The sequence below is a fragment of the Lactuca saligna genome, chromosome 4 (assembly GCF_052625555.1).
Source record: "Lactuca saligna cultivar CGN05327 chromosome 4, ASM5262555v1, whole genome shotgun sequence".
Lineage (NCBI taxonomy): Eukaryota > Viridiplantae > Streptophyta > Magnoliopsida > Asterales > Asteraceae > Lactuca > Lactuca saligna.
Genome location: NC_136420.1, coordinates 335,449,463 through 335,471,938, shown reverse-complemented (window position 1 = coordinate 335,471,938; position 22,476 = coordinate 335,449,463). Strand labels below are relative to the sequence as shown.

Sequence of the window (22,476 nt, the reverse complement as noted above, 5' to 3'; positions counted from 1 at the left end):
AAAAAAAAGTAAAAATATTATAATTTCTAAAACTTATAAAGAGAGAAAAATTTTAAAATGCAACAGTGATCCACATTAATTTTGCTTGAAATAAATCTTCGATTTATAATAATTTGGAAATGTTATTTCCTTTATTAAGATTATGTTTTGATCATTATCTTTTTCAACATGAGATCCCTACCTTGTAATCATCCTTAATTTCATCAAACAGAGAATATATGTTTCCGCACATCTCTGCATTTAAACAATGCTAGTAAACAACTAATGCACGTTTAACCAAGACTTTGCTAATTTGAATAACATAAAATCAAATTGATGCAAAACTGTTAGAATTCTTGTGAGTTGTGATATCATAGAAATTGATGTGACTACACACCGCTTGTTTTCTAAATATTTGCAATCTGCAATAACATATGACATGATATACTTGCATAAGATCCATTTTGTTTAAGTCTTCAATCTAGAAACTAAGACATGTTGATTAATGAATTTATCTTGGAAAACTAAGATTTAACCATAATGTAGATGGACAGGTAAGAAGATGTAATAAAAATGATTAGAAAAACATATGATTATCATTATCTATCTATCCCTAAAACTAATCAACTTAGTATCTTCATCTTGTATGATTTTGGTTATAGACAATAAACGTGTTCTAAATATGAGTTCAAATAATACCTAAATTAATTCCAATAAACAACAAATGAAGCAAAAAAAAGGAAGCATAATACTAACAATTTCATAATAATCGAGTAAAATGTTTACTCGAATATAATCTCTATCGACAATATTAAACATTTCGTCGAGCAGGTGGTTGACGAATCTTGAAATAATTTTTTTGATAAGATACAACATCCATAATATATATTTTTTTAAGAACATCACACAAAGATATAATTGAAGTCAAAATTTTAAAACAATGATTGCAAGGGGCTAAATTTTCAAACAAACGACGATAATTGCATATGATAAAAAATGAATACTCCATTGACAGGGGATGACAAACCTAAATTGGAGTGGGTTGGAGAAACCAAATGAACATACAATTGAATCTCTAATTCCATCTCAGATAATAGGATGCATCTGTTGGTAAAGACGAATTTTTCAGACAGAGAAAACACAAAAACGATCATGGGATGGTCAAAAAGCTTATTGGTAATGATGATGACCTGTTGATATGAAAATCCAGACAGAGAAGGAAGCATCCTGAAAGCAATAGTAGAATTAGGATTTTGTTCATCAAATTTGAAACATAAACACAGTGGTATGCGACTGACAGGGAGAAAGGAAGCTTCAACAACTTAGGATGGAGGATTACAGCACATCCGTGTGTGTGTTGATGAGAAGAAAAGAATGAAGGCATGCTAATGAGAAAGAACATGACTGAATTAGAGCACTTCCATCTTATTTATTTTATTTTTGGTGAGTTATAATTGTCTTTATTAGGTTTCCTAATTTTAAGCATTTTATTTTTGGTGAGTTTTAATTGTATTTTTTAGGTTTTCTAATTTTAAACATAAGATACATTTTATAAAATTGGTGGACAAAAAGTAAAAGAGTTTGAACAAATGATGATGTCAGCAAAATGATCTAATGATGCAAAATCTAATAATGAAATACAATCAATGATTCTGATTCTTGAAGATAATGTAATCATGTTTATCTTTTAATATATATAGAGATAAGCTAATACTCATTTTATTAAAAATCAAAAGTTGTTTTAAATAAACAATCACAAACACCTCCTAAATACAAACCTACAACCTGAATACACTCAAAATCCACCCTTCACGCATAGTCCAATTATGGCTAATCACCATTGAAGTCGCAACTTGAGATCGAACCTAATTGATTTTGGTTTGATGACAAGTGTGCCTTCGATCTCTATAAATAATTATACGCTTGTTCATTACAAGTTATCCCCTTTAACTTGCGTAATCTTGTCCTTCTTAGCTATTTGGTATTATCAAATCTCAATGAGTTTGATTTTTGATATATGATTTATAAATCATATATGTAATTGTTTATTTTTATATCGTGTATCATTACAGAAGTTCTCAAAAAATATCGGACTTAAACATTTATGATTTGTATATTTGGATTTTTAAATTGGCTTTGACCAAAAACTAATTATAATTTTGCATTTCCATTTGGTTTCGGTTACTAATTATTTGATTTAAATGTTGTGGATGTTTGAATGTAGTTTTGTAAAAGTGGTAACAAATCTTTCAAGTTTCAACTACTCTTAACATTTTAATTCATTCTATTTGTACCAAATAGATTATTCGTTTTATTGGGCATTAATCCCACACACGTTATGTCATGTTCACTGCCAATGATCATAAATTTCAAACACAAAATTCAAAAATCCAGAAAACACAAACTAAATCCCAAGCAACATTTGATACCAAATTTCATCACAAGTACCATTCGGATACGTAACAATTCACATCACGCACCATAAAATCCGCATACAATATAATCATCTACCAAAAATTCACAGAGAACAATCTCCGCTTCCTAACTTATTTAATCAAACATCTTATCCTATATTATAATATTACTACCGAGTCTTGATCTAAAAGTCCACTAAAATAAAAACAACAAAAAAAAGGGGCCATGAAGAATTCAAATTAGGTACAAATTAAACCATCATTTTAGGCCCTTTAGGAGACTTAATTTTCATTTTGCCCATTCATTATACACTTCACTAAGTCTAGAATACGCGGAAATTCATAAAACAGAGCGGATTGTTCACCTTCAAGTCCATCTCTACTCACCCGATTACTCCCTGCAAGATTATTACACGGACTCCCACCAACCACAAGATCAAAACCACCAAAAGGTCTCATAAGTTGTTCAAGTCTGTCAGGATTCAATTCTTGGACATCTGCCAAATGGACCAAATTGCCCTTTTGGTTTGTTTGTTCCCACCAGCTTCTCACAATGTCTCTGTTGGCTTCCGAGAGTTCAACTGACACAACGTTTTTTAGAGGAATCCCGAGCCTGTGGAGCGCCACCTCAGCACCACCGATGCCAGAGAAGAGAGAGAGCATGTTTATACCGTTTGGGAATATGTCTTTTAGCACAGAGAGATGGTATGCCACTGTGTCAACCTGTGGAATAAAAAATGTTGAAAAAGAATGACAAAACAAGAAATAGCAACCTACTTTCGTACAATTGGATATATATTTTTTAAAGGACAATGTTATAATGAGAAGAAAATAAAAGTAGGATGCTATTTCTTGCATTTAAACACGTAAAGATAAAAAAACAAGAAGAAGCAACATACTTTCATTTCTTAACATTACAGCATCATTACTATCATTTTTTTTCTTATTAGAGCATTACAATTGGGAAAATCTTTTCCCAGCTGTTGCAGTTAAAATTGATTTGTATTTGGATGACATTGCTATATTCAGGTAGATGTTTATATTGAGCAAATTTTTTAAAGTACGTTGTTTCTTCATTTTAACCAAAGTAAAAAATGACAAAAATAGAAATAGCAAAGTAATTCCATTTTTATAGTGTAGTATCTCATCCTACTTTCATTTCTTTACATTACAACATTGTACTTTCAGTTCTTTTCTTATTACAACTTCACATGTGGAAAAAATCTACCCAACTATAACAGTGAAAATTGCTTTGCATTTTGATGACAATATGACATTTGCTATAACTGGTTAGATTTTTTAAAGTACAATTTTATAATAAGCAAGAAACAAAAGTAAGATGCTATAATGAACAAAGGGTTTAATATCATAAAAGACCTTATATATTGTGTTTTTTTCTTGCATTTAAGCCTAACCTGAAACGAGTTCCCAAGTGACTTGTATCTATCCGTTCTACTTATCCCACCACCTCTCGTATGATTCCTAGGAAACCCCAACAACATCTCCACCTCATCCGGCTCCAAAGGCGCAACCTTATTTTTCCCAACCCAAACCAAATTCCACTTCCTACACTCATACATAACATACTTCCTCACATCTTCCGGAACATTCTCACTCTCCCCCCACTTTTCTAGAGCCTTCCGGATCCTATCCGTCAATCTCGAACTCGCATAACTCGTTTGCAAACAATTAAGCTTCGTCCGTGGGTCCCATTCCGGCCACCATCTTCTCGTCATGGGTAACGCGTCGTGGATTGTCCGAGGTGGCAAGGGCAAAATCGGAAATCTATTTTTTATAGGCAGATTATGGACATATCCTCGTTTTCTAGCCGTTGCACAAAAATACTGTGAGTCTACAAATTCGGGTTGGACATCGTATAGGAAACGGGAGATTGTGTCCCACACACCTTTTGGGGCTAATGCTACATTTTCGTAGTAGAAGAAAGGTGGGCCCACGGCTGCCTCGGGGAGGGTGCGGTGGGTTATGGTGGTTGACCCGGATGGGACCCCGAACCCGATCATTGGGTTTGGGAGGCGGATCACTTCGTCTTCTTCTGTTAGTGGGCCCTTTTGCTTTTTTCTTTTATGTGCCTCGAGCTCGTAGAATTTCTTTCTCTTGAGTTTCCCATTTGAGGTAAATAGTTTTTTCGGTTTCTAAATTGCAAAATGGAAAGAAAAAAAAAATGTAAGTATTGGATAACGTGTTAAACAAATACGATAGAGAGTTGAAGCATGTTTATCGATGATAACAATATGTAATAACCAGAAAGTTGATTGATAATTTTTTTTTTTTTGCAATAAGAAGAATTTGCGATGTATTTATTAGTTTTTTTTAAAATTGAATTTCAAGGAGAGTATTTAGTAGTTACCTCTTCCTCATAAAATACAGCTTCTGTCTTTGCCATTTGAGCAGCACAAATAAAATCAGTTATTTCTCCAATCGAGGCATCAGGACCTGCAAAATTCGTATATAACTTGAAAAACTAAATGTGAACAAACAGCATAAGGAAGGAAGCTCACAAATTATTATAGGAAAAATACAAAAAAAGCACTTGTATTTTCATCATTTTATCAGTATTATACTTTCTTTTACATTTTTCCCGAGTTTTCTGGTTTTGAAAAAGGACAAAGTACAAAAAAGCACAACATATTTTAACCATTCACTCCATTTATCCACTGAAGTATTATTACTTTATGATGTCTTTTTTTTGTATTTTGACCTAACACCATATAAAAAATAAAAAAAACAAATACACACCACATCTCTCCACAGCTGCTGAAGCCTCTTCTACTGTATATCCCATACTTGTCAAAGATAACAATGCTTTCTCATGTTTAGGCAACAATTCATAATTCTCCTGCACAACATACATGTTGAATTCCATAAAGGTTTGACAATTTAAACAAATACTTAAAGGGATAATAATAATAATAAATAAATAAATAAATACTTTGTTAAGATCACAATGAGTATGCATTCATAGTTAAAATAAAGAAAAAGAAACCATGAAAACAACCATTAAAGAAAGATTTGTGTTAATATTCAAGCAAATACTCACAGGTATTTCATCATCAGACCAGCTGTCAAACTCAGATAAATCATCGGGAACAGTCTCATCATAGTCAGAAGAAAAATCATCATTATTTACACATTCTTGTTGCTGATGAGAATCGATATCACATGTCATGTTTCCTTCCGGAGACTTTTTAAGAATGTGAAAAACATTAACAAAATGTTAGTAGCCGAAATACACAATAACTATTTTAAAAAGAAAAAAAAAAAATTCACTTACTGAGTATGTAAGTAGAGTTTCCAGTATGGACTCTGCGTTATCTTCCCCTAAGTATAGGTAAAAACAAAGTTGTAAAACATGTTTTACCTGTTAAACACGATATTTGAATAATCTAAAATATAATATACCATTTTCTTTAATTGCTTTTGTAATCTGCTTTTCAGAGAAGCCCATTCCTATGAAATGGTGTACAAGATTGGAGTTTGAAGGAGCTGCTGCTGATGTGCTCGCCTTGAGACAAAAAAGCAATGAATTTAATAACAAAAGTTATAAAAACAAGAAAGTATAAGGAAAATAAATCTATAATTAGCATAAGAAAATACCTCCCCATTGCTAATAATAGCTTGAGTATTCCTAGTAGTTACTAAAGTTGAACAAGAGGATGAGTAATTATCTATTTCAAGATCATCATCAGTATTCCAATCAAAATTCTCATTCTCCACATTAGAAACATGATCATCCTGTAAAAAAAAAAAAGAATAAGGTTAAAAAGAACATATAAGAACAAGTGAATATACAAAGAATGGTATCAAGGAAGAAATACCATTTCTTTATAACCTTTAGCCTAGTAGAAGAACAAAGCTCTATATCTGTTCAACATAAAGAAGAATATTAGGGTTTACTATCTTATTTAAATTAGTAAAGCATGTACTTAAAAGATTTACAATCTTATTTAAGAATATCAAATGAACAGTAATTCACATATATTAAAAGTTTCAGATAGTGAATTCAATGCAACATATCATCATTTAAATAGTCAAAGCTAGAAATGATAACAACTCTTTCAATGTCTTAACAAATATTGAAAAAAAAAATGCAGTGGCTCTCCCTTCCAACATATTAAAAAAGTTTTAAAATTTTATATTCTGGTTTCTAAAAATCAGTACATTATCAAACAGCATAAACAGATTGTGCTTTGAACAAACAATAAACGCAGGATATGATCTATGTGAACCATAAATACCAAAATTGGTAACAGAAAAACCCTAGCCAAGCTTAGACCTTCCGTTTTTATTTTAACCACACCCAAAAAACCCATCAAAATTAGCTTAAACAGCCTAAAAAACTCGCATTTGCGTGCAATTTCATTAATTTAAAACAAATTAACGTCAAAATTAAACTAATTTCAACAAAAAATTACCCAACTTGTCTAAAGGGTGATGATCGGTACACAACATCTAATGCATAAATTGTTGTGTAAGGTTGAAAAATGATTGTGTACAAATCACTACCCTTGTCTAAAACCCCAGTGATTTTGAAGCGAACACCAAAATGAACAAAATTAATCGAACAGTGTAACAACAATTTTGGGGGAATTGCTTCGCATAATAGAATTGATTATAGATTAATTAAAAAATAAATAGCTCATGCAATGATCGTTACTCACCTAATAAATATATGCATACAAAGATAACTACATTTAGAGATTCGCAAGAGGAGCTTTCGGTGAGAACCCCTCTCACGAAAAAGAAAAAGATCCGAAGCATACATTTCTATACAGATGTAGAAGGTGAAAGGCACGCGCTGATGGCGTGTTTCTTGCAATTACACGCGATTACCTCTTTTATATTCTTCAGAGTTCGAAACTAACAAGTCTAACAAGTATTTTTATAACAGAGGAGGGAGATAATTGTAACGGCCGAATTTGATGTCTTCTAGCCACAACAAAACAACATCAATGTATTTATTGACTTAATTACTATTTATCTTGCTTAAAATTTTGATATAAGACTCACTTAAACAACAAAATTAAAAATTACCTAAAACACCTACAAATATTATGAGTTTTATGTTGGATGATACCTTGTTACTGGGAACTCATGAGCCTCCAAGAAGAAAACCCTAATTGTGGTTCTCTCATCTTTCTAGATGAGTGAACACAAACAAAAATAATAAATTTTGCTTTCTCTCTCCTTCTCTCCTTATTATACTAAATTTTTGTAAGTTCATTACAGAAATAGTCTTTGAGTAATATCATTATATTGGTGTTTCGTCTAAAATTTAAATATTTTTGAAAAATTGTCCTTATTTTAAGGATTTATATCGATTTTGATCCTTATTGTTTGTCTACTTTGTTGTATTCGGTCTTTATAGGCGTTCGTTACCAAGAAATGTCCTTATTGATAGGTTTTTTTTTTCTTCATGTTTTGTTCCTTATTTTAAAAACTATTAGTTAAAATTTGCCTAAGTACACGTTAACAAAGTTGTTTTAGCTTTTTATTTTACCTTTTTTCTGAGATATTCACATAAATGACTAGAGATGAGATCCATACAAAAATTAGACTGAACCATTGCCTAATAGAGGTGCGCACTGGTAGCGGGTACCCGTTTTTGGAATTAAAATTGTCCTGAAACCATCGGTTCTAGAACCAGAGGTCATTGGTTTCGGTTCCGATTCCTAAAAGTGGGAACCACCAAGGACCGGTTCCAGTTTATATTTGTTAGGAACCACTACCCGTCAGGTAACCGTTGGAACCGGTTCCGAAATATTAAAATTTTAAAATACTTAATACTTAAACTAATTAGTCGTAATAACGTCGATGACTAAGATATTTGTTTGGACTATCTAATTGGGTCTTAGAAGTAACTTGTCAATAAGTCATATTTGCAACGTTTTTATTTTTATTTTTTTTTTTCAAAACAAATGGTCTGATGTAAATGTGAATTTATGATTGTAAAACAATTCGAACATACATGATGATAATATCTTTTGTAAATATATGATGTTAAAATGACATTATCAGGTTGATGGTAAGAATATGAAATTTGGTTTACAACTTATTTTTAGCAAACTTTAATTACCTTTAAAACTATTATTTTTTTTGTTGTTGTTTGTAACTTGTATTGTAATAAACTAGTTATAGTATTTACTTTTGATTCAATGGTTAAAATTTATTTTGTATTAACGAAACTAAAAAAAATAATGTAACCGAGTTACCCGGTCTCTGAACCGGAACAACCGATTTTGGGACTGGTTCCAAAAATTTAAGAAACGCCTAGACCGGTTTTGGTTCCGATTCTAAATTCACAAAAACCGTGGTTCAGGTTCTAACTTCACAGGAATCGTCGGTTCTAGTTCTAAAGAAATGAGGAACCGAACATAAAAGTATCGGAAAACAAAAGATGGAAATTGTAGGAACCGAATACAGTATCGATGGGTGTTATATGGCATTAGTTTCGTTCTAATATAAATACCAATACTTCGGTACCAATCACATTCTGGTATTGATTTTGAAGAGTACAACTTATAAAGCCAATGCGTTTGTGTGAACCGACCCATATTTGAGCTATAGAACTCGAGTTTAAGTATAACAAATACATGAGGTTCTTGATTATGAGATGAAACTAAGACAAGAAACTGAAATCTCCACCTGTCTCCAACACTCACTTCCACCTGTCCCTCCTAGCCGAGAGCACCACCTGGCTAACATTCAAGTTAAAGTCGTAAGTAGGACAATAGTATCACTGCATGTGACTATTCCAGGCTGAACACCAATCACCATTTTGCCCATTTTGCCACCTATCTGCAACAAGATACTATAATATAAAGAGGTGAAAGAAGTAAAACTTAATGCCAATTGTATCGACTCCAAATTCCATATAAAAATTTTAAAATTTTGAAAGTAAATAAACTATTCCAAACATTTAATTAAAATATAGTTTGACAATCATTTTAAAATCAAATAAAATAGCGGAAGTCTTGTTTGTAAATGCATGTGTACAGTCATGCCTTAGCCTTCCCTTTATCTGAAGAATTACTTGAAAAACATTTGTATTCCACTGGGTAAGCATAAAGCTTAGTGAGTTCCCAATATATCATATACCACAATACATATACATGCATACAAACAAATGGTTCACGTACATTTATCGTTCCACCATTCATGATTGTATTTAGACTTAAGGCCTACTTGCCATTTCGTCGTCAACAATCGGGTCTATAGGCTCCCGACCAATTTGTCATTCCATCGATAGCCCTTACACTACTATAACTAATATAACAACATAAATACACATAACATACATGAACACATATTAGAATATATAATATAGTGCGACAACTCACTTGGTTGCAGAATAACAATCACGAACTATTGATACTTCGATATTTGAACTCCGTATTATACACATATATGATAATATAGTACAATATTTGAATGTGTGTATAATAAACTTGTATTACTTCAATTCCATGATTTCTCGTACACAACATGTGTATTTATACTTAAGGATTAGGAATTAAACAAGGTTAAAGGTGTATTAGTTGGATTAAATGATGATTCTTAGACATCAGTAATGTTCTACGTGTTCCTGTCAGCTCACCATGCACATGCATTGACTGAGACTGACCAGGTGGTCTGGGACCCACTCATGCGCCCGACATGTCAGTGGTGGTCCGACTGTCGGCTAGATGTTGCAGTTTGATACGTTCACTTCAAAAATTCATAACTTCTTCATATGAGCTCCGTTTTCGACGTTCTTTATATCTACACGTAGGTATTTCTGAGTACTACAATTTCATTTAGATATTTTCAAGTAAAAATGAATATATTTTGACGTATCATTTTATGAATAAGAGTATATACTTTTATTTAATAACAAAAGTTGATTTAAATGCCAACTACTTGAATTATGAGATGGCCTACCTTCATATGCTTATATCATTATGTTTTCATAATGTAATACATAATATATTCTTGAATTATATAAAATATATAAGTTATTGGATTAGGTGTCTAAGCTTATAACTATAATTGATATATACTTGAATTGATAATAACACATGCCTTTTGGGTTGCCTTCAAACCTGACAATTGAATAGGATGACAGTTAGAGAGAGAAAAATAATTTATTAATTTATACTTAGTTAATAAATTAATTATAAATCAAAATAAATGATTTATTAATGTATTATGGAAATAATATATTAATTAGAAATCATATTATTTAATTAATATTTAATAAGAAATTAATTTGGAATTAATTTTGGGATTAAAAGAATTAATTAAAACTGCAGGGACTAAAGGTGATAATGCTCATATTTGAGCATTGGGCAATTCTAGAACCTCCCTATAGTAGGGGGAACGAAATCTAGATGTTCTTAGGGTTTCCTTGGGCTCTAAGGATACCTTTGGATGTATTATGGAAGATGTTAATAATTCAATTAAATGATTAATTAAAAGATAATTAATAAATCCATATATGGTTTAAATTTAATTAAATTAAAAGTTTAATTTATTAAAAGATTAAATCCTTGAAATTTTAAAATGTTTAAAATTCACCTTATACAATATATAATTAATAGTTTAATATATATTATAAGTATAAGAAAAGTCAGTCGAATCGCTAGTACGTCTCATTCACAAAGCCACATTATAAGGGGAGTTTAAGGAAGCGGCATGTAAAATGACTGTCATTGGGTATCCATTCTTACCCACCGCTTTCTTGTATGGTGGAGGGTCGTTAGCCGAACAGGTTCGACAGGACAATTAAATATTATTAATAAGTATAATGCGATATAAAGTAATTGAACCATTTTCTAAAATCTCATTATTAGTTACTTTGGGAAAAATGTGAATTTGATGCTAACCCATGAAATTGCACATTGCACCTTATTGGTCGTTACTAGAGCATGTGTGGTTAACCGACACACTAATATGTGACTAATATTGTTATCAATGGGTGTCTCGTAAATTATCATTGAATTAATTGAGTGTGTTGGGCTTATTGTGTTGCGTCATGGGCTCGATCCTTAGCCCAGTTTTGGTTGCCGGTTTGGGCCTGTCCAACCGTGCATTATTTTAATATAGGGTTTTAGTATTTAAGGTGCATGCATGCATCCTTAGTGTGTAACACTTTTATTATTTTTCTCTAATCAGTATTGTAAACCCTAGCTCGCCTCTACAGCGGAAGTTCTTCATAGAGCTCTACTGAGGCGTGACTATATTTGAATCATAAGCTTTACATTGATTCTATTATGTGCTTTAATCATATTGTGTTTGAATTGTTTGTTCTTTATTATTATACATGTGAAAGATCTAAACGATATGAGTTTAATTCTCATCAGAGTGCGTATGGTTAACCGACACATTAATTTCGGATGATAAATTACATTTAGAGTACCAAGCTAATTTGTATGGTTATTCATGTCTCGTTTGTGATCCTCGACATCACAGTCACAAAAGTGAGAGCATAATCAAGATTAAACATGCCATTGAATAGTTCAATGAATCTCAAAAGATCTAGGAGTTTCATTAGATTGAAACTAGTAAATACTTACCTACCTCAAATATATTCGAATTTGATTACAATATCCCTCTTTAGAATTCGAATCGAAAATATGGATCCTAGCATTAATTTAATTTTTTTTTGTGTTAATAATTAAGGATTTAAAATCAACTAACTTGAAGTCACTATTCTCCCTTTATAGATGTCAAGTTAAGACAACAATGGTCTTCGTCGTTATTCTGGAAATGTTTTTCCTTCTCTATCTGAAGATAATATTCCACATGTTGATAAAGGTGAAAGAATGTTCCCCTCCTCAAGAAATGGTGGATCTGGAAATCATGCTTCTCCGACTCTTCCACATTTTGAGAAAGGTGAAAGAATGTTCCCCTCCTCAAGCAATGGTGGAACTGGAAATCATGATTCCCCGACTCTTAATCTACCTCCTCCAGTAATTCTCCTTGAGCCACGTTTCTTCAAGTTGAAAAATACAAAGTCAAACCATATTGTCAAGTAAACATCAAAATGGAAAGTATGTATGTGTGCATATACTAAAAATGAAATAGCACATTGACAGATTGGGGATGTTGGGTGTCGTTTTCCCAAGGGAGTTGGCTATTGTGTAACATCCATAAAAATCATGCCAATTTAAAACTTTTTAAATCATTCAAAAACCAACAATTATTACAATTTTTTTTTCAAAATAGTTCCATATCAGAGTATCCCAAAAACAAAGTCATAAAATGCAAGGAGGTGCACGATCACACATTTGCCTTCCTGCGATCATCCGAAGTACCTGAAACAAAATCCAAAACTGTAAGCCCGAAGCTTCGTGAGTTCCCCCGAAATATCGATACATACAAATAGCACATATACAAATAACAGCATGTAATGGGTCCAGAGCTCTAAAGACTAGATTACCCCTAAGCCCATAGTATGAGTCTGGATTGCCTTTCAGGCCCACAACTCACATTTGGCTTACCCTCGAGCCCACATCATAAGACTGGATTGCTCTCGAGCCCACAACTTATGAATGACTTGCTCCCTCAGTCCTTGGACTGAAATACAAAAGATTAGCCCACAGTACGAGTCTGACATGCCTTGGCCAACCCTCGGCTCATATCTGGAATGCTCAGGAATCCTCGGTATGAGTTATGGACATGAACATTAGTCAACTCAGCGAGTCGTTCTTGGGACTCGGTGAGTTGGGGGTTTGGTTCCCAACCTTTTCTGATTTGAAGGGATCCATTTGAGTTTCGAAGGGATCTGGATTAGTCCAGAAGAAGGACTCAATGAAGTAGACATTGTTATGGACCTGGAAACCATGGGACTCAACGAGTGTATAAACACACATGGCGAGTCCAAGGCAATCTCCTAACCCATGAAGACAGACTCGACGAGTTGTTTATACAACTCGGCGAGTCCTAAACTAAACACTCTCATATGATGAAGATGAACTTGATGAGTTCAAGGAGGAACTCGGCGAGTCAGTTGAAGATTGTCCCGATGTTATGATTTAAGGAGAACTCGTCGAGTTATTGCTACACTCGATGAGTAGAGTCGGGTTGGAGATAGATGAAAGAATAGGGACTCAGCGAGTCGGCGGGCCAACTCGGTGAGTCAAGTCAAATGGAAGTTGACTTTGACCAGGAAGTTGAATTTAGCTAGAGGTAAAACGGTCATTTTACCCTAAGATTAGTTATCAGTTTTTGACTAAGTGTCTTTATAGGAATTTATAGTCAGAAAGTTGTCGGAGGAGCATGCAGAGATTCCCCACTCAGAGCTTCAGCACTCAGACATACGAGGTGAGTTTTCTCTAGAAGAAGGACTCAACGAAATATACATATTTATGGACCTGGAAACCATGGGACTCGGTGAGTGTATGAACGCAGTCGATGAGTCTAAGGCAATCTCCTGACCCATGAAGACGGAATCGAAGAGTTGTTCATACAACTCGGCGAGCCCCAGACTAGACACACTCATATGATGAAGATGAACTTGACGAGTTAAAGGAGGAACTCGACGAGTTAGTTGAAGATTATCCCAATGTTATGATTGAAGGAGAACTCATCGAGTTCTTGCTAGACTCGACGAGTAGAGTTGGGTTGGATACAGATGAAAGAATAAGGACTCGACGAGTTAGCATACCAACTCGGCGAGTCGAGTCAACTAGAAGTTGACTTTGAACAGGAAGTTGACTTTAGCCACAGGCAAAATGGTCATTTTACCCTAGGGTTAGTTATAAGTTTTTGACTAAGTGTCTTTATGGGAGTTTATAGCCGGAAAGTCGCCGGAGCAGTAGGCAGAGATTCCTCACCTAGAGCTTGAGCAGTCAGACATACGAGGTGAGTTTTCCTCCAGTAAGATCGGGTCTAAGGCACCAATGCTGACCCATTTATGTAGTTACCATATGATAGGGTAAGCTTGATGTCAGGGTTTTCCCGATGCAGTTTATATATGCAGTTTGTGTGTTCAGTTTATTCCGGACTTCGATCCGATAGCGGGGTGGTACCGAGAAGTAGTTAGTATGCTTGATGTCTTTGTGATTCATGCATGTGTATGTTATGTGTTATTTGTTCTGGACTCTGGTCCGATGATGGGCAAGCGCGATGCAGTTTATGTGAGTATATTATGTGTTTGAGTTTATTTTATGATTCGGTTTATTCCGGAATTTGGTCCGATGCTGGGCAAGGCCCGATGCAGTGGGCGGAGCCCAAGTTATTCCGGACTCAGGTCTGATGCAGTGGGCGGGTCCCAATAGGTTTGTATGGTATGTGGTAGTTTGGGGGAGCTCAGTAAGGGTCGTGCTTACAATTTCAGTTTTGGTTACAGGTACTTCAGCTAGCAAATAGAATGGCTCGAGATGATGGCATGGCACACACCACAATTGATTAGCCTAGGAGTTTACTCTGATATTCTTTTTAGGTAGTTATTGTTGATGGATTTTATGAGATTTGAGATATATGTTTGATGATTTATTTTATGGATGAGATTATGTTTGTTAAAGGATTTTAAAAACGAAATTTTTGGCTTGTATTTTTGGGATGTTTGAGATGTTGTTAGCAAGATTCCCCAACGCCAAGTGACCACGAAGACTCGCAGTCCAGCACCGTATAAGATATTCCGATTCAACAATTGTAACCACGGACATGATGATACCGCTGCAACTTCGCAACCCCAAGTCTCACAGTAAGTCACTTCTAATCCTGATGTAACATTTCAAATACCTACTTCTGTTCCAATCAACAATGATTTTTTCCAGGATCTCTCTGTCCCTTCACCCACCTCTACTGTCTCCACTACAATTACTATTACTCCATGCCCACCTGTATCTATGGGAGTTTCATAGACCCAAACTTCTCTTGCACAATCTACTCCATTATTTACGGATTCCACTACTACAACAACCACTACAACTAGTGGACCTCCAGTGTCACACCCCAAAACCGAGAACGGCGGAAACATTCTGGGGCGGAGGACGTCATGTAATGTATCACAACAATGTAAAGTAGTAAACAAGCAACAACATCATCCATTGCATTAATAATATAATTTTAATACAAGTGTGTTCTGACATGTTTAATAGACACTAAAGTATAAATCAAAATGAAAGATGAGTCTTGAATGATCCATCTTCTCTAAACCTTGCATCGGTACCTGTCTACTGTTGACCTGAGGATACAAGTTATTTTGAAAGAGAGTATCAACTTTAAAGCTGGTGAGATCATAAGTATTTTAGTGTCTTAATTTGTAAAAAGTATTTGTAAGTATGAAGTGTAAGTATGTAAAAGTTTTGAACCTCCTAGAAAACCTTACATTTCCTACTAACAGTAGCCTTCTACCAAGGCATCTAGTATCTGTATGTGACTCTTGTAAGAGTGTGTATTTTTGTTAGATGCATTTCATGTACTCATTTTGTAGTTTTAATCCATAAAAATGCATTGAATTTAGGTTTAAACTCATGCATTTTGCATGCTTTTCGGGATTTTTCATCAGGCAATTTCATTCAAATACTTTTGTGATATTTCAGGGACTTTTGGAGGTAGGATCTTGTTGGAGGAGGTAAATAAAAGTTGCGGACAAAATTTCGGGACTTGCGGAGCAAGATATCAAAGAAATGAACATTTTGGCTTTACAGAAATTTACACGGCCGTGTAAATGCAAGCCTTTCGTTTACGCGGGCCGTGTAATCGTAGATTTCTGCGCAGTATACTTTTGCGTTTATGCGGGCCGTGTAAATGACAGTGTTAATTTACGTAGGCCGTGTAAACGTAAACGTGGGTTTTAAAGCAGTTTTTCACCATTCTTAAAGGGGGGAACCGACTTTTTACTTTGGGGGTCAACTTTTGGAGTAGAGAAGGCGAATTTATTGAGGATTTTGAAGTTGATTAACACTTGGGAACATTTGATTTTGTTTTGTAATAACTTTAATTTCATTTTCTAGATTTGTGATCTTGTTCTTGTCATGAGTGGCTAGAACCCTAGTTTCTCCAACTTCATGTCTTGACTTTTTAGTTGTGATTTCAATCATGTGATTTGATGTTTGCTTCTAATTCCTACCTAGTGAATTTGATTTTGTTTCAATTTAATGTTTGATTCTAATTGTGATTCTTATTGGCCATTTGAATTAGGGTTAGGTCACTTAAGTTATCAAATTGCAAAATCCGTAATTGTTTTGTGAATTGAACTAAGTAACAAACACTAATTGATTTCCATTGAATGTATTTAGTGTAAATCTTATTCACATACTCTTACACTCCCAAGCTTATGAGGAGTATTGGGTGTTGTTGGGAACATTCACATAAATCTTATTGCAACCTTTTGATTTCTATCTAAGAGCTTGTTTAGACATAAATTAGAAGGTTAGGTTATTTTCAAAGAGCTTGTTTTGAATTTGACAGCTTGGTGAATGGGAAGTGTTAGAACGTGTTAACACTTTCAAGTGCCAACTTAGGTGGAATTGAGTAGATATCATTTCATCTTTGGAATCACATTGTTAAATTGTCTTGCATAGAGTTGGAGTTCTCACAAATCCTGAATTTGTTTCATTTAATTGATCATTTACTTATTGCTTTATCCTCTTGTTTAAATCATTGCATACCAACCCCCCTTTATGTGACCATTATTGTACCTTCCGCGAAAAGGTATGAACATTTGTTCCGTGTCTCTGTGGATCGATCCTGCTTACCTTGTATTACATTTCTAGTACAAAGTAGTAGTGTTTAAGGAGTTATTTTACCCCTTTATTTGTTGGGTTTGACATGCTCAACAATTTTCCCAAATCTAACTATCATTGACCAAAAATATAGCTTTTACATTACCGTGCATCGTGTGAATGTTCACGAAGTGAATGTAATGGGAAAAACATATTTTAGTACTGTAGTGTTATATTAAGTAACTACTATTGTACTAACTACCTTAAACCAATTGTTATTTAATGTACCATGTGATCGGCCTGTACCCTGCTACCGACTCAATAGTAAAACGACGATGTAAGATGCCGTAAGTAATGACATTTGGCACCCGTAGACTTGCAAGTCCCTCTGTAGCGAGCAACAAGGTGTAGGATAGTCAATCCAGTATAGATCTATACACAAACTCATACGCTCCCCAATTAAGGAGATTCTGGATACAAAATACAGCTAGCATACATTACATATACATTTATACAATTATGTGAGCCACTAAGCGGGGCAGGTGGTGCCATGCCCCGCTTAGTGGCTCACATAACTGTATTAATGTATATGTAATGTATGCTAGCTGTATTGTGTGTTCTTTCTCTGTATAGCCTGTATTGTAATGAACTGTGTATACTAGCTATATTGAGTGTTCTCTTCTATCTAGCATGTATAGTAATGTATTGTGTGCACTAGCTGTATTGTGTGTTCTCTCTCTATCTAGCATGTATAGTAATGTACTGTGTGTACTAGCTGTATTGTGTGTTCTCTCTATATCTAGCAAGTATTGAAATGTACTGTGTGTACTAGCTGTATTGTGTTCTCTCTATCTAGCAAGTATTGACTGATGAATGAACTGACTCATTGTATGATTCTTTGTTCTAGTAATAGTATTAGTAACTTCCTAAACTACGCCTATTGTAGTTTACTAGTAATATGACTTATACTTATGAACATAAACGTATACCCTTGCTACCCAAGGGTATTGAACTGACTGATAGAACTTTTATGTCTATATATGTATACATAATATATAACTAATATTTAGACGACCTTCGGACGGATAACCAATGCCTTATACCCACATCCGAACAAGGAAAAGGAGATAAAGCGAGCTAGCCTTCCTAAGTTCTTTAAACATTTCTTATATGACTATACATACATAGGCATGCATTTAACAATATGAAAGTATAAAAGAAGTTTTTTAAAACCATTACAAAGTTTAGTAACTAAGAAAGGATGACTTGATGTCAGTTTGTAAAACGATTTGAAAGCAGTTTGTTTGATAAGAACAATTTAAAGTATAAGGAAACCTTTGTTTGAAACACAATTGTAACAGAGTTTGAAAAGAAACATTTAGTATGTAAGACAGTTTGATAAAGATTTTTAAACATGTAAAAACGTTTAAGAAAGTCATTTGAAGAAATCTGTTTGGTAAAACAGTGAACATATAGTAAATCCATTTGCATGTTAGTTATGAATCACGTGTGATTGATATAACAATTAGCATGATTCAACTTGTATCCCCCCATAAAGCATTTATAAACATTTAAAAACATTTAAAAGGTTAATTAAGGGGTATGAACTCACCTATAGTGAGTGGTTTGGATGAATTGATGATATAGGATTGCTAGGTGTCAAGTGAAGACTTGAACACACTCAATGATCCTAGTTAACATATAATAACACATATATGTATCCAATTAGTCTTTAAACAACTAATTAACAAGGTTAAGACATCCTAGGACATGTTAAACACCTTATATAAGTGTTATAAGTCCCATGGATTGTATCTAAGTGTTGTAGGACATAGCTATTGAGTTTAGGGTTCAAGGGAACCCCTTATATGAGTTTACGGTTTTATGACCATAACCCATTGAGTTTACGGTTGTAAACCCATGAGTTTACAGCCGTAAACTCATGCTTCTTTGACCACTTTGTGATTTGAAGCCTCATAAGTCCTTAGAAGCATTTCTACTTGAAGTATAAGCTTATGGAAAGGATTAGGGCACCATATCACTCCTAAATGGAGTTTACGGTCCTTAGATCATTTTCCTTTGGGTTTACAATCGTAAACCCATATGGTTTATGGTCTTTTGATGTTTTCAAGCTCTTAACTCATCAAGGAAGGGATCTAAGCAAGTTTCCAAGGTTTAGGAGGGACTAGAGCACACTTTGGCACCCTTTTTAGGGTTTACGGTCCAAGAACATCTTGGACCGTAAACACCTTGATCTTGGTGTTTGTTGGGTGATTTCTTGATATATGGAAGTGTAACAAGCCTTATGATACTCTAGGATAGAATTACTTACAAGATAGAGGCTTGAAAAGGTGCTAAAAGTCCAAGAACACTAGTGTGTGTTCTTGGTGAAACTTGAAGATCTACACTTTTGGAATGATTTCACGGATGGAAGTGTGTTAGATCACTAGATTAAGGTAGATATCAACTTATTAGGGCTAGGAAGACTTACAAGTTGAAGATCAAGAAGAAAAATTCGGATGCTACTTGAGAGGATTTGAGTTTTGCTCTTGAAGTGAAAAAGTGAGAAAAATGGCTAAGTGCCATATATATATATATATAGTCATTAGGGTTTACGGTCTAAATACCATTTGGGTTGTAAACTCCAAACTCTTGGAGTTTTTGGAACTTTATTGATGCACAATAAACCCTAGGGAATCCTCTCTCCTGATATCTCCAAAAGTACTAACTTAAAAGGACTCAAACTTATTCCAAAAAGCTTGAAAGTTAGCAGAAACTGTTCTGACTTCTATTGAATTGAGATGTTGTACAAAATATAAATTTCGGGTTGTCACATCCAGTTTATGTCAATGCATCTGATGTGGGGGCAAGTGCCTCAAGTTTCACTCTTGGTCATTCTACTCCACCCATCTCACCTCTACGCCAAGATGATCCATATACTATTTATGGTGGTGATGAAGAAGATTTTGGAGGATTCAATTATAGTCCATTTACTATTTGGATAGAGAGTGATGATGAAGCTCCAGTGACCTAAGGGTAGTTAAAGGCACTTACTAAAAAGTTGGAGATAAAGCGGAGGGAGAGGCTTTATGCCAAATTTACCAAATGTGACTTTTGGTTGCATGAGGTGCAGATTCTAGGCATGTCATCAACCAAGAGGGTATTTTGGTTGATCCAGCCAAAATTGAGATGGTAATGCATTAGGAGGTTCCAAAGAACACATCCGAGATCAGAAGTTTCTTGGGATTAGCAGGGTATTATCGGAGATCCATCTAGGATTTCCCCAAAATTGCACTGTCATTGGCCTATTTGACTAAGAAGAGTGTGACCTTTCGGCGGGGTGCAGATCAACAATCGGCATTCGAGACATTGAGGAGGAAATTATATGAGGCCCTGATTCTAGCCCTAACCAAGGGAGTGGATGATTTTGTAGTATATTGTGACACTTCTATTTTGGGATTGGGAGTTGTTCTGATGCAGATGGGGCATGTGATTGCTTATGCCTCGAGGCACCTGAAGCCTCATAAGAAGAATTACCTCACTCATGATTTGGAATTGGGTACAGTGGTATTTTCCTTCAAGAGTTTGAAGTATTTGATAGATCAACATAATTTGAATATGCATTAGAGGATGTGGCTAGATATGGTGAAAGACTACGACTGTGAGATTTTGTAAAACCCCGGGAAGGCCAATGTAGTTGCCGATACACTTAGCAGAAAAGTTTATCGTAATAGTATGTGTTATACTATTACTCACATTACAGTAAAGTTCACTATTCTTGATGAATTAGAGAAGTGACAAGTAGAGGCCCTAAAGCCAGAAAATGTGAAGAAAGAAGGGATGGTACATTATGCTGATGTTTTACTTGATGATCCACGAGGATTGAAGGTATTTAAGAATCGACTATGGATTCCAAATATTGGTGGATTAAGACAGAAAATTTTAGATGAAGCCCATAAGTCTATACTGTCAGTACATCCCGGTAAAAGTAAAATGTACTATGATGTAAGAGCTGATTATTGGTGGCCTGGATTAAAGAGACATAGGAAGATATGTACATGAATGCTTAGTATGCTTACAAGTCAAAACAGAGCACCAAAAGCCTTATGGAACCCAAGAAAGTCTTAGTGTTCCTGTGTGGAAATGGGAAGAGCTATCCATGGATTTTATTACCAAATTCCAAAGACTGCTAGACAACATGATAACATTTGGGTAATCGTTGACCGCCTGACTAAGAGTGCATATTTTCTCGTCATGCGTGAAACGGCTCCAATGGAGAAATACACACAAGTATACTTGGATGAAATTGTTGCGAGAGCTGGTGTGCCACTGAAGATCATTTCCGATCATGATACTCATTTCACTTTTCACTTTTGGGCGAGTATGCAACGTGAATTGGGATCTCGAGTTGCTCTTAGCACAACTTATCATCCCCAAACAGATGGTCAGACGGAGAGATCAATCCAAATAGTTGAAGTTATGCTTTGTGCATGTTTCTTGGAGTTCGGTGGTAACTAGGATAAATACTCACCTCTTGTCGAATTTTCGTATAATAACAGTTACAACGCTTCAATCAAAATGTCACCATATGAAGCATTATATGGTCGTAAATGTCGTATGCCATTATGTTGGCGTGATGTAGGACACAAGATCCTTGGAGGCCCTGAAATGATTGAAGACACCACTAACAATATTCAAATTGTACGAGAAAGAATGAAAGCAGCCCCAGATCGACGGAAGTCCTATACAGAAAAGAGGAGACGACCCATAGAATTCCAGGTGGGTGATTTAGTAATATTGAAAGTATCCTCATAGAAAGGCCTTATGCGATTTGGGAAGAAATGAAAGTTGAGTCCCAGATTTGTTGGACCTTTCAAAATTATCCAGAGAATTGGTAAAGAAGCATACCGCTTAGAATTTCCGGAAGATTTGGCAGGTATTCATGATTTGTTTCATGTGAGCTATCTGCATAAATGTTTAAGCATATATAATGAAGCAGTTCTGTTATCCGAGGTAAACTTGATAATAAGTTAACTTATGTAGAAGATCCTGAAGAGATCGTAAATGAAAGAACGACTGAGCTATGTAATAAAGAAGTAGAGTTGGTGCTTGTCAAGTGAAAACACCATCGAGGCCCAAATTATACTTGGGAAAATAAGAATGAGATAAGAGCGAAATATCCCCATTTATTTAAATCGATGTAATTTCAGGGATAAAATCCTCAAAATGAGGAGGTATTTGTAACATGGACGTTTTGAAATCGTGTTTTGTAAATTTTAAAAAGCCAATAATATTATGAAATATTATATAATTATGAGTATTGAGTTCTAACAAATAGTTTTTACTAGAAATGAAGTAAAACTATGTTTAGAATCACTGAGAAAATATTGGAAGTCTTCTGAGATTCAAAT

The 22,476-nt window shown here is 34.5% G+C and overlaps 1 protein-coding gene across 1 annotated transcript; it reads right to left on the bottom strand.

Annotated features, from left to right (window-relative positions):
- Window positions 1-2,384: 2,384 nt before the first annotated feature.
- On the bottom strand, window positions 2,385-7,208 carry LOC145044174 (DNA (cytosine-5)-methyltransferase DRM2-like). Its single transcript, XM_078993013.1, has 10 exons — window positions 7,073-7,208; window positions 6,230-6,275; window positions 6,009-6,146; window positions 5,814-5,916; window positions 5,686-5,732; window positions 5,452-5,595; window positions 5,151-5,250; window positions 4,762-4,847; window positions 3,809-4,546; window positions 2,385-3,116 (listed from the first exon to the last, which is right to left on the bottom strand). The coding sequence occupies exons 2-10, from the start codon at window positions 6,230-6,232 to the stop codon at window positions 2,676-2,678; spliced, it is 1,800 nt and encodes a 599-aa protein (XP_078849139.1). The 5' UTR covers window positions 6,233-6,275; window positions 7,073-7,208; the 3' UTR covers window positions 2,385-2,675.
- Window positions 7,209-22,476: the final 15,268 nt, after the last annotated feature.